General features: G+C 36.5%; 1 protein-coding gene across 2 annotated transcripts in view; it reads right to left on the bottom strand.

The window, feature by feature from the left end:
- Positions 1-12,043, bottom strand: part of LOC129273479 (rhotekin-like) — a 35,578-nt gene extending 23,535 nt beyond the window's left edge. Inside the window, exons 1-2 of one of the 2 annotated variants that reach the window (XM_064107430.1) lie at positions 11,560-12,015; positions 3,346-3,484 (exon numbers count right to left, since the gene is read on the bottom strand). In XM_064107430.1, the coding sequence (XP_063963500.1) occupies positions 3,346-3,396 (51 nt within the window). In that variant the 5' untranslated portion in view covers positions 3,397-3,484; positions 11,560-12,015. Of the gene's footprint in view, positions 1-3,345; positions 3,485-11,559 lie in introns of both variants that reach the window. The other variant, XM_064107431.1, reaches the window with a different exon arrangement.
- Between the last annotated feature and the right edge of the window lie 2,341 nt (positions 12,044-14,384).

Here is a 14,384-nt window from a genome sequence, read left to right as displayed (position 1 = left end):
ATATATTTTCTTTTTTCTGAACTCATATTCTCTAAGACCTTAACCCTAACCCAAACTTCAATGCCTTCAGACAAGAGTTTATATTGTTGTAGGAAGAGGCTTTAATCTTATATTAGATATCGGGCCAATAACTTATTGAAATTCTATTCATAAATTTGTCAAAGTGGGCAATCTGTTGTCAAGTTCAAACAATGAAATACAAGGGGACCATTTTCTGCAGTGACAACAGTGGTCATGATGATTTCAGGTCAGTTGTAATCTGCCAATATTCCAGGTACAAGTATCATAGCTAACGGCAATAAATTTGAAACCACACTTGCGTGAGGATTACGTTAATATTGCAATCCCGTGTCCAAAAAAGGAGGGTGCCCCCAAGACAAGATACAAAAGGGTCAGTTTTGCTGTGGCAGCAGGAGCAAAAAGGGAGCATAAAGGGATCAAGACTGGTGCCAACTTATCGGAAAGCTTCTTAAGTTCTTATATTAAATTCAGGGAACAGAAGGATTCAGCAAAGTGACCCACAATCTATATTGTGCTTTTTGGACAGGTCAGGTTTATTGATGGGATATGATAAATGGAAGTATCAAGGTGTTAAATTGCTCTGTACATTGGAAAGCCTTTATCAGACCATCATCTCTATGACCATGGACTTATTTTCTTGATTTTTCTTTAAAGGCACAGTTAAAGATTAGTCTGCAGGCACAGACCCTGATTGATACTTTGATCAGCAAGTGTGTCTCCACGCAAAGACTAGCACGTACAAAACTTGCTGTTTCCGAGAGGGCCTGCAGTTCTCAAGGCATGAGTAGGCTGCACATTCAGACCTTTAACTCGAGTAAAGGGTTTGCGCAGCAGACTAGTTAAAGATGGTGTAGAGCTTACCAACTGACGAGCATCCTGGGACATTTTGTTTCTATTCGTTGTGACAGGGGTCTAAAGCCAATGCACTCTAGCCCCTGAAGGGATGGTTAATTACACCTGCTTATACGATTAGAGCATTGGAGAGCCTGGAGTGGAAGAAGTGTTTTCTAATCAAACCCTCTGGGATGATCCGGTAGAAAAATCAGGAAATTGCAGCAAGTGCATGAATTCCTTTACTTGAAAAATCCCCCAGCATGGGATATCATTTTGTCTCTGGTGAGCAAAGAGGGGGTTGAAATAGGGCTGTATTCATGTGGTTTGAAAATACAATGTACATCATCTAAAATGATTTCCTATTGCTCCATTTACTACAAAAAATAATTGGGCCACCTAATTTTTAAAAATTCATGTATTTGTATGGGTTGCGTTGCTACTGGCTACAACATGAAAGTGAGCGATTAAAATGAAAATGGAATTCAAGACCAAGCAGGGAACTACTTGGTTATGGGGTTAACACTCAATAGGAGGAAAGACAAACAGTAGTGTGTGTGAAAATAAGCTGGGGTAGATTTCATTAAATACATGTGGCAATGTTCACTGGGCAACATATCCCTTGAATGTTCAATCTTAATCTCAGTTGGTTGATTCACCTTAATAACAAATTAGAAATCATATTGAAGGGTGAATATAATTGCAGAAACCAAGGAGATTAATTTCTGAGGTTCTTTCATGATCAAGTTGTAAAATTAAGTGTTATTTGCATGTTGACAAAGAGCCAATTGGCAGCTGAACAGTACATGTATGTTTCCTACATCAGGGATACCATTTTGCAAAACAATAGAATATGAAAACATAACACAGAATCTCAGCTCAGCAGTCTTCATCAACTTGTCTAGCACAATATTAAATCTCAATAAAACTTACATGAATAATAAGAAGTGATATCAAAGAGTATTAAGTGCAAAATCTGTAATGTTACCATGGTTTCAGAAAAAAAATTCATCCCCTACAGAGAGACCTGTAGAACTCAGTTCAGTTCACAGCAGGAATAAAATGATTTGATTGCCCAGTTTTCAAAATTAAAGGGGCTATTGAAATGCTTGAAAATGTATGTTTTTGATAGGATTCTATATACATCCTATTCATGTGCATGTGGGCTTACAGTCTAATTATAATCTGGGGCCCGTAACACAAAGCTTTAATAGCAATGATCGTAGAACATTTTTCTATGATTGATTCCATTGACTACAATTTACAATCAATCGTAAAAATCAAGTGTACGATTCATCACTATTAAACCTTTGTGTTACGGAGCTCTGGGCAACATTTCATGGAGACTGATAGAAATGTGTTGACAATGTCATCATTATATGGTAACTACCAGAGATACATTGTACCTTGATTTTGATTGGCTGCTTAGCCCTGTTACCATGGGCATAGAGGCAAAGAATCTGCTAGGTGCGATGCACAGTATCAAAGAACCAAGTTTTTATTACTGTATGATGTATCATCATTAAAGGGATGGTCCGGGTTGAAAATATTTATATCTTAATACATAGAGTAAAATTAACTGAGCAAAATGCCGAAAATTTCATCAAAATCGGATAACAAATAATAAAGTTATTGAAGTTTAAAGTTTAGCAATATTTTGTGAAAACAGTCATCATGAATATTCATTAGGTGGGCTGATGTCACATTCCGTTTTCTTATGTTATTACATAAAATCATAATTTTTTCATTATTTTATACTTGTGTGAATAATATGTCTCCCTTATAATGAATTAAGTTGCAGCAATAAATATCTAATGCACTAAATCAGTTGTCAATCCAATTTTTCTAGTTCTTGGAGGAAAAAATTTGAATAAACCTAATTTCATATAATAAAATACAAAAGAACAAGTGGAGATGTGACATCATCAACCCACCTAATGAATATTCATGACGACTGTTTTCACAAAATATTGCTAAACTTTAAAATTCAATAACTTTGTTATTTGTTATCCGATTTTGATGAAATTTCCAACATTTTGCTCAGTGAATTCTACTCTATTATTAAAGCTATACATACTTTCAGCCTGGACCATCCCTTTAAATAGAAGTTACCATAATAACACCATAGAGCTATTAACAATAGCTCCATGATAACACCATGAAGTACAGACCTTCCCAAAGATAAGAAAATCAATGAGGGGCACATAAGCATATTGCTTTACGTCTCAACATCCAAGTAAGTAAAGTAAAGGTATAATAGTGAATTTTATCAACATACAAATTTAAGACTATGAAAATTGATTTTCAAAAAGACAGGCATAAAATATATAAATCATAGTGTTGTAGGCCTATAGGTGTACACATTTGCAAGTTGGCTTTCCTTTATTTGAATAAACACTTGTAGTATGAAAATGTTTCAGAAAGTGACTCCATATGGAAATGGAAATCACTCCATTTTATTTACAGGCATGGCAGGGTTACAAATATACTCACTGCTGCACTGCTGACGCTTCCAGCACGTTTACGAACTCCAATTTCAAACATGTCCTTTTATTGCAGCTCAAAACCTCAGGGAAATGATGTCAGAGTGCAAATGGAGAAGAAATCTGAAGATCAATCGCTAGATGGAAATCTAAAAATCAGACAGGGAAAATTCCAAGAGATACTTTGTAATTGATTGGTAACATTCAAGGATGCTCCGAAATTCTTCCAGTGCACGTTGGGCAAATCAGGTGCAGAATGTCCCAACAATACATGTAGGTGATCCCGAGACTGGGTAAACTCGCAATGGTGTTGTGTCAATTTCTCTATTTTCAATGTGTGATAGAGTTTTGGAGAGGGATATGAGTTACAGATAATTGGTGATGCTTGATCAGTCTGGGTTTCTTATCCATTCGAGTTGAATATTGGCAAATTAAACATGATGGTATTGTCTGATTCGATAGAGAAGCACTTGGAGTATTGATTGAGCAAAGTAATCAAATCTACTTCTACTGTGCATTGTTTATCACAGCAATCATGTGGCTTCCATTTAATTCAGAGCATATTGTAGAAAAAAAAATAGCTCGAATAGATCACGGTAAGATCACTTTTGTGATAAAGTGGATTCCATTTAAAATCATTCATATTTGAACATTGTAGGTATGATATTGGAACGATCATGGAATAGGTCATTATCAAGTTCAACTTAAGGACATGGGACATTTATCACAAGATTAACAGTCAAGCAGCTTCAATTTTAACCACTCATACAATGTATGTGAACATAGCTGAAAAAAATAGTATTATGGTGAATGGATAAGGTTTATCACGATGAATGAGGATAACCATACAAAGTTCAACCACAGTTGAAGCTAAATCCAACAATTGGCAAGAATCTGCAAGATTATCTCTTACAAAAAAGAGATAAAATATGAATGGCAAGATTCATATAGAGTAATCTTACTCAAAGAGCAGTCTAGTAAAAGCTTTACACACATCAGGATTGGATGATTGTCTCCCTAATAAACATATAGACGGTTCCAATTTCGCATGAAATCTCATCAAATTGAAAAGATTTTGAATTTGTACAAAATACTACAAATTCCATTGGATTGGTGAGTATGGTTCCTTTGACCTGCTGTTCAATTCCGATGCTTATAAAATGGCCAAAGAAAGTCACACAGAATACACAGGATGAAGAACTTCCACAAACTACGAATTCATTTCAAAGATCAAAATCAAAGCAATCAGTTGACACAATTCCTTGGATGACACTTGGAACAATTGTTTTAAAAAATCCAGATTATTTCTTGATCGATCCAGTTCAGAGAATGCAATCATTATGTTGAAGGCTATTTCTTTTAATTTCTATCACTCTATTCTGTCCTATGTGCTGCACTCTCAATCACCAACTGACAACAAAGCACAAGCACTTACATGTATGTTTGTTTCGGAATCCAGAATCCATGTAGTCGTTGATACACTGATCTTTCAATTAAAAATTATACATGGATCAAGCTGGAGTATAATCCATCCTACAATCCCATTGCTCAATTACTTGCGCATGACTGACTGTGAAGTGAAATGGTGCATCCTTTTTACGCATCATTCGCAATACTCCCGACACTCAAGGACTCGTGACTTCCAATATCCATCAAATCTGTAGCAAGCCTATCAAAAATTAGTTAATATTTTTACAGATCCAACAAAACTAATTCATATCAGCATGCGGTAAAATACCGCATAATTTGTGTATTTGAAGCTATATCAATTAATCTAGATGCACAATCAAATATTAAGTTGTTCATTCATCTGGCAAGTCTAATGGAATAAATTCAATGCTCTAGTAGTATCTCCTAAGGCTTTTCAAGGGCTAATGAGCAAAACGCTTGTCCTTCTATATACGAGATCAGTATTTAACTTCATTTGAAAAGCAGTAACTCAGTCAGTTTGACTAATTGTAGGTTTCATCAAGGCCTTTGACTGAATTCCATTCTAGCTGGCCATAATCCTTCAGATCACAAAGTATATTTCCTCCTTCATTGCTATGATGTAATGATTACAAAATGTGCCAATAATGTGAAGAATGAAAGAAATAGACACCAAGTATGAAATAGGCCTACATGGAGAATTCAGCGGAGATGCACCGTAGAAAAGCAAATCACTGAATGAAGAAAATAAATCCACCAGATATTTGAACATTCATCATATGAACAGCATTGACACTAATGATTTGATATATCCTGCAATAATTTTTTCTCTCTCTTTATGCATAATGACTCGAGACCTGGGAAGATTAGTAGTGTACAGTGTATATCTTCCCCTGGGCCAATCATTACACGATTTCCATAGATCCACTCCAGTTATTTCTCCATTTCATCAATCATCTCCAATCATAACCCGAACCAAGCTTGATGACTCTCAAAAGTCTCGAAATCAAAATCAGATGATTAACGATGCAGTTGATGCTACTCTCTGCCTCCTTATAAACCCCGAACCACTGCAGGATGGGACCCGTGCGATGCCGACAGCGCTATCAAAACAGTTTCACAGGGTGGTGATGAATTACCGCACTGCATCCAGGCAAAGAGGGAGCCTCAGCTAACTACTAACTTCCCAGAAGCACATGAGAAAGCTCAACGTGGCCGGCCGAAATAGATTTAATAAGCACTGCACGAGGGAGAGCATATGGAGCTGAATAAGAAAGGAGACGCCACCGAGATAGAATAGGTTGCGCACAGCGAGAGGAGGGATGAAGAGGGTCGGATTACTGATGGCTCTGATCTTTCCTGTGTTTGTGTGAATGGTAGTGGGCAAATTCAAGTTCCTCTTTTGTGACAGAGGTGTCTATGATATCATTCTCTTTATCATCATACTATACAGAACATAGCAGGATACTTGTATGTTTCTTGATAAAAGTAGACCTCCCCCCCAAAAAAATGACTTTGCCTCCAAGAAATATGATGCACAAGTATAAAGCACATACATGTATATGTAACATAATTTTCATTTTTTGCCTGATAAGCAAAATTCATACATGTATGGAAAATGTCAATGTGTTGAAACTTGTAATAGATAATTATCATAAAATATCAATAACAGACAAACAAAAGTAAGAAACACTCCCAACTACAATACATACATGTAACACAATTTTCATTCAAAATTTATGGTAAAGGCAAACAGTGAATAAGGATCCTTTTATTTAAAAAAAATAAGGAATTAAAGCAAAAACACAACAAAAACTTACAGTGAATATCTCTGCTAGTAATACCCTCGGAATATGTCAAAACTGGACAATGAATTACGGTACAAAAGACAAGCTCCAGTATCAAGAGCACTCAAAACAGGCACCCTACTCAAATGACAAATTGCAACATTGACATGAATGAGTTTTGAAACAAATTCATTGAAAGGCAATGATTTGAAACCAAACAACTCAATTTCAAGAGCAAACAAAGTGAATCATGTATCTTGGAATAGTCTTTTGAGGAAAAGCACTGATGTGTTTCAGGCAATGGATTGTGGTGACAAAACACAATTGGGGAGCAGTGGAATGTCAACATAATATTTGGACAGTCAATTTCATTGATATTCCGTTCTCATACTAAGATTTGTTTAAAAGGATTTATTATATAGAATTGAGGAAAAACAAAACTCAAAATTATAGAGATGGTGGGGTACGTTACATTGTAAGACGGCTAAATTGTTTTTGATCTATGAAGGTCAATAAGTGTCCTGCCACTGCCTGACTGCCTTGAATGGAAATTTATACAAGTATAATTTGACACTTACGGCCAAATGACCAATGACAAATTGTGATGAAAATGTCATCGGTAAATATCACAAAATGTGTTACAATAACAGTACACACACAATTCATTCAGTAACTTTAGTCTTTAACTGAAAATCTGAAATAGTTACATATGTATAGGCCATAGTACTCAATACTGTAGGTCCATGTACCAGCAGAGAGTTATTGTTCTGTTTTTTATACAATAACGCTGATTTTAAAGCTTTCATTTTATAGTACAGCCCCCCCCCCTCTCTTAACCTTGATTTCTTAGAAACATCTTTAGAGCAGGAAATGAAAATTCATTTCAGGAAGTACATGTAAAAGGTTAACACTTTTGACCTTGCCCAATGGTGAAACCCCCCCCCCTCAAATTTCCACTCTTTCATTCCAAAGAACAAGGTACTACATGTAGCTAGATCGGTAAATTGCCAATTCGTCTACTGCCAACTCGTCCATTCACCACATGGTCTACTTTCATTTAGTCTAATGCCATCCCATCCATCAACATTTCGTCTTACAATCATTTGGTCCATTAACCATTTGGTCCAATCATCACTTCGTCTAATTACATTAAAAACAACCTGGAACAGGAGTTATAATGCTCAGGAGACATTGCCAGATGCCCAGTACCATAAACAAATTGATGTTTTATCATTTCATTTAATATGTATACTTTAATATTCCTTATTTTTTCTCACTATTATGCACATAATGGTGGAAATTTTATGGCTATGTCAAGTAGCTCCATACAATGATTAAAATATCGGAAATTGTTCGATGTTTAAATAACAGTCGACGTATCTTCCCCATAACACTAAAAAAAAAAACTTTCGAAAAAGGGCGCGCCCAATTTGACCTCGCTTTCCTGCTCAACGAAAATTACAATGCGAAGCCAGCTGGAGTTCGTGATTTTGCCTCTACACTGATTCTGTCCTCGCAATGAAAGCATAAACACACCCTTAAACCAACAAAAAGCTGTTCATTACTGTAACAATTTAGGGCTTGCTGAAACACCAATAAATAAAATTAATGTATCCATGCCCTATCTCTTAGATTTTGTCTGGCCAAAAGGTTCAGTAGATTCCTAACCAGTTATAGGCTCCCCTGTTCAGACTTAAACCACCTGTAGTATATTTTGGCAGACCTGATTTTTGGCTGGCCCAAAAACGTAATGAAGAAGCAACTGTCATCAGAAGCAGTGTGGACATAATTTTAGCCTCCTGGTTAACTGAGTTTTTTTCCACTGTACATAACAAAGGTGTAAATACAACAAATGCCTAAATTCAAGTTTGTGTTTTTAAAGAATTTTTTTTTTTGCAAATGGGAGTATATGACCCCCAAAAATATAAATATACATGTAAATTGGGAAGAAAATTGGATAAGAATGAATTGGAGGACATTGTCTCCAACTCAATACCATATTGGATATTGATTTTGCCAGATGAAAAATCACTCATTGTATTCCCATTTCCTTCCTTCAATTTTTTTTTACAGCCTGTTTTATAGTCAATACACAAAGAGAAAGGAAACAACTCATGACTTGTATTCAACCATTTTTTAAAGAGATTGCATGGGCAGAGCTCTCCTCAGGCAATAGGTCAGTGACCACTAGTATAGGTAGCAAGAGGCAGAGTTTTTATTAAAGTCTGCACTTTCTCTCCTCTTCTCTGGTTCTCCCTCTCTCTCTCTCTCTCTCTCTCTCTCTCTCTCTCTCTCTTTCTCCTCAATTCTTTATCAATTTTCTCCTTGTGCACATTGTCCATCCTGCCAAACCAAAATTATAATATGTTTCAAATCAATTTTATAAAAAGCTTTAGGCTGATAAAAATTTAAATATTTAAGTTATTTTCAATACATTTACAGTATAATATCTATGACACCGTTCTCATTACAATCCTAGAAACTAATTTGCTGGAAACCGATTCAGGAAACTAGTTAGGAAGATCGCTTTGCTAACATTCCCATTTGATAGCCACTTCATGGAAAGAGATCTAGTTGCTATGGACACATTCTCAGTATCGTGCGAAATTTGACATCGCAGCATAGGCATTCTACACAGAACATGTGCGAAGATCGCTTCCCGAAGAAGGGTTGTGTCCTCACTAGAACCAGTTGAACGAGGCAAAGCCTTCTTGAAAACTACATGTACATTGCAAGGTGGTTTTCTGAAGCAGTTTGGAAGATTGCTTCCAAGACCGGTCCAAACGTTCTCCTTTAAAACTAGTTTCACGTAAACTAGTTTTGGGACGGTAATGAAAACGGGGTCACAGAGCCAAACAGGCAACACTCAGAAATGCACAATTCCTCCTCTCCAGACAATCATTTTATACTTAATTTTAAAAAAAAAGCAATATAAAAATATTAAAACTAAAAGAATTTTATCTTAGACAACCATTGCTTCACCAGTGAGTTACCAACTACACAAACTTCACATTATGGTGTCTCCATCAACAAATACCACACCATATAATCAAGTTCTGTTGATTGAATGAATCAATTTCTACCTACATAGCTCGATAAAGAGATTGTAATCAGGGTTTTGTCAACAACAGTCTGGTTGTGCAGGTGAGTCAATCATTGGGTATCAATGAAGTGTCAGTAAAGATAGGAAGTTACAAATTACCCCTTAGTTGGTCAGTTATTCACTCAATGCAATATTCTCAATAAAACCACATAAATTTTATGATCTATGAAACCACATAAATTTTATGATCTAACTAAAATTTTACTAGTATAAAAGTGGTAATTTTTTGTTAATGCTAAATGCCCTCAACTTGGACATGCTCGAAGAGCAGTCCTGTCCATAAATTTTAAGAACTGTCCGGAGTCAATGACTACTTCTCTGAGCTTGTTCCTGGCATGGATGTTCTTAGCAATTCACAAGAACACTTTTTTATCACAGTCACACTGAACTGATTCCAATTGTATATTGGTTAAAATGGAACCAGCTCAGGATGGCAAATGTAAACAGGGTCAAAGCATTAATTTTTCAAAGCCACGCTGAATGTTTTGAGTGGCTACACTTAATGTGGCTACACTTAATCTTCTGAAATGCATTATAAAGGTTTCCTATTCATTCAGTATACTCCAGACTATTACCTGAAGCAATAAAGCATAACAGGCCACCCAGAGAGGATAACAAAAGAAGAATGAACACAGTTCAAGTTGTAAACACTTCAGCATCAATTCACTAAATTCAGTGACTCTGTACTCAAAATATGTTGGGGCAATTTGAGCTCATGGAATGGAAATGGAATTAAGACAGATTGAAAGCATCACAATTCCCAGTATCTGTATTCAAACAGTTCGTGCTCATTTAATTTATCATACACATTTATTGATTTAACATTCAGTTTAATACATGTAGGCCTATAGATGTTCACAATGAATTTTGCTAAATATTATTTATTGTACATTTGTACAAAAAAATGCACATCACATTGCATAATCATGAAGGACAAGGTATAAAATAAACACAGGTGAACAGACAAGCGACTTACACCAGAAATATTGATTGCATATTGTTTTTAATACACAATTCAGTTTGCCATACTAAAAGTTTGAAGATTTTTTTAAACTGACTGAATCTTCCACATTACATGACCTTGGAGTTCAAATGTATGGCCTACATGTATATCATCAGACATACATGTACATTGTACAAGTGCAATGAAAAGACCAAACTACAGATGTACTAAAGCTTTAGAGGGCACTTCTATGAAATAAAGAAGAATCACAGTCCACAGCAGCATGAGCAAGTGATATTTGATTAAGGGCTCAACTATCACTTCAGATAACAAAGGGTAATAGTGTACATAGCCTGGACAGTTACGTGTCTACATGACAGACAGGACACTGTGTGACAGACATATGAAGGCTTAGGCCTACTGTACATGTATACCAATTACTTTAGCTTTGAAATTGAGCAGAATTCCATTTTATTCCACATTATCACTATTGCGCACACCCACCCAACTTGTTTTTAACTCTTCTGGAGTGTTGAGTCACATATCCAGATCAAGACGTCCACCCTAACCTGATTTTCACAAATGTGTTGATAACTATTTCATTCTAAATTTGATGTAAAATTCAAGACATTTATGGAATGGAATCAATCATAGAGTATTTTGTCACTTCAAGTTGTAGGCCTATTTAATACTCAACTTTAGATTTTGGGTGGACTTGCCCTTGAACCAAATAGGCAAATAATGCTTCCTCTTTGACATGTCACTGCTTAACATACATCTTAAAAATTCACCTATGTCGACAGCACCATCTAACACTGTGCGGCTTGCCACCGATCTCTGAAGACCGGAGGAAGGAAATCTTCAAGAACAAGTTGAATTCAAATTTCAACAAGTAACAAGGCTCAATAATTTATTGCACACAACTGTGTTTATCATCAAGAATTTCACAAGGAATATACTTACTGTTCAAACCTTTGGAATCTCTGAAATGAATAAAATCCCTGTAAGAGATATATTTTTCACCAATGAACTGCCCCAGACAGCAAAATTCTTATTAATACAAGCGCATCCAAGAACGGCAAGCCTTGGCTCTGTGTCCTGTCTCACTTTACAAGTACAAATATATATATACACGGAGTCCAAACCAAAACAAAGAAACTGTGCTGGAGCAAAAACGTACAGGTATGCACAGACAGACTTTGCCAACTACTGAGTAAGAATTGAGAATATCCTGTGTCTGGTCACCAATGAATGAAACCTGCTGCTACCAATGACTAAACCATCTGTGTCACCTTTCAATAAAGGGTAAGGGTCCTAATGGGGGTGACCTCATAGCTTTAAAGTAGGGGATTAAGGTTAATCCCTCTTCACCCCAAATCCTTTGATGATTGTTGTTTTGACAATGGACTTTAAGAGAGTACTTAGTAGGTCCAAGCTTGGTGTGTATGGGCATGAAATTACACACACATGGTTCTTGTAATATTGTTGGTACTTTTGCTTGGAAACAACAAACCACACACACAAAGGGATCATCCAAAGCACATGGGCCACAATTATTCTTAATTGTGTTTCCTGTTACAAACTGAGCCTGTGGTACATAATTTTCTTAGCATTCTTTCCTACATGTATGTATAAATCTATACAGCTGTTTGACAAATTTCATCTTTGTTTGTTGAATAGTTCCACTATTTTGGTGGGGTACTGTACATGCACCCTTTTAGCCCGATTAGAGGATACATTCACATAAGGTTAACAATCACATTCAAATCAAAAGTCACACACTGGATCATAAAAACAACAAATGTCACAGTATGTACAAAATTTAATTTATGTTAATGAGCCCTTTAATAGGCAATCGATCATTATCTTTGGTGTTTTTCTCTAGCAACACTGTACATCTTTTTTATTATTCATCTGACAAATACATATTTTAAAACTTTACATTCCATTGCATTGCATATATGCACTAAGATTGCATAGACCCTACAAATACAATAAACGTGAATCAGTGAGAAAATTGTACAACAGTTGCATGCCACTCGAAGGAGACCATATGATAAGCAGGATATATAAATCACCCTACAATGATCCTATAACATATGTTAACAGGGCATAAGCAATACTGAACAAAAGATGAGTGATCCAGCAAGGACTTTGTTCTTTTAAAGGCCCGGTCCCACTGCACTTACGGATGCAGAGAGGATGTAAAACAGAATAGAATCTTGCCATCCCTTAGAAAAGAGTTTTTCCCTGCAGTAATCTATGAAAAAGGAGCAAAAATATTGAAAGTGAAAAGCAAAATCCCACATGACCTAGGGCAGCATTGCGCATTTAGCCAGTAGGCTATACGCGTATTTCACCTTCATTTTTTACTGAGCGAAATGAATTGAATCATATTGTGACGCCACCCCCTAAAGCCGTACAACAGTACGTTTTGGATGGTACGTCGTGTGTGCAATGGTACGAATGTTTAACATTCAGTATCCCATTTGCTCGCATACAATAAGCTAGGCGTTGTACAATAAGATAAATCCAGAGTTTTCGCAAACGGTGACAGGAGCCTTGAGTACGGGGATCAGTCCACTGCGACCATACCCAAACGAACCTCCTGTTTCGGCCAAATCACAGTTTCGCAGACTATGTACGGAAATGCCAGTTACAGCATAACATGTGAGCTTAGCTACACAAGAGTAATATTTACTGTTTCGCACAGGATTGCAACAACAGCGCTGATTCCATGCCAAGGTATTGTGGCTGGACCAAATGCTAGTTTGGTTCTGTACCATTGTACATTTCAGCGGTACGGGAGAATTTCTTGAGATTGGGGGACCCCCTGCTTAGATTTTCTGGACAATCTGCTCCCGTCCTGCTTGCGAAGGCCCTGTATTATCTTGGCTCTTCACCCTTAGCATACAGTCTAAAGCATGGAGAATAGCTATTCACACATGGTAATTTTGTATTTAAAAAAATATATTTAGCAGTTTGTATGAAAAAAAAAAAATCCTGGAAACTTTCCATGGAAATTTTCAAAAATTTCTGGAAAGTTTCCAGCCCTTTGCCACCCTAGGGACCACAATAATACACCAAAACATGGGCAAAACAAATCATGAATAAAATTTCAGAGTGAAATATTGTCAAACTTAAAAATTAGATGAAACATTGCGGCATTACACACAGGCATCTCTCATCCCATTACAAGGTCATAACAAGACTCAAAACGAAAGCTGAAAGCTGAAACTAGATCTAGTTATGAAAACTCAATAACTTGCTCCTCTGATTCCATCACCAAATCAGTAATCTGAGAATCCATGATATAGTTATAAAGATTTCCTGCCAATTTTGTGATTATTTGGGTGGAAAAACTGTTTATCATGTGAGATTGTTCGCAACATTGAGAATCTGCTCTGATTCTACATGCGTAGCTAGTAAGTAGCCTGCCACACACAGGCGGGATGCCAGTGCAGGCCTTGTGCATGCAGAAGCTAGTAGGCCTACATGTTGACTTTGCGTGTTTGTGTGAAGATCGAAGAAAATATTGGGTAGGGCCTAGCAAGAAAATCACCGCAGAACTTGTACAAGTTTACAGCAATCAATTTTATTGTCTCTGCTTCGTCATCTGTTGGTTATTTCTTCACTTCTTCACTGTTCTAGTCTGTATTAACGTTAGATCTAATTATGTTTTCAATATTCTGAAATACGGGAAGGGTTTGTTGGGACAAAGGAGCAAAATACGGGACGATCCCAGGAAATATGGGACGTCTGGTCACCCTGTATCACATTTGTGAACA

This window comes from Lytechinus pictus, chromosome 12 (genome assembly GCF_037042905.1).
Source record: "Lytechinus pictus isolate F3 Inbred chromosome 12, Lp3.0, whole genome shotgun sequence".
Lineage (NCBI taxonomy): Eukaryota > Metazoa > Echinodermata > Echinoidea > Temnopleuroida > Toxopneustidae > Lytechinus > Lytechinus pictus.
The sequence above is the reverse complement of the archived record's forward strand: the minus strand, read 5'-3'. Positions and strand labels throughout refer to the sequence as shown.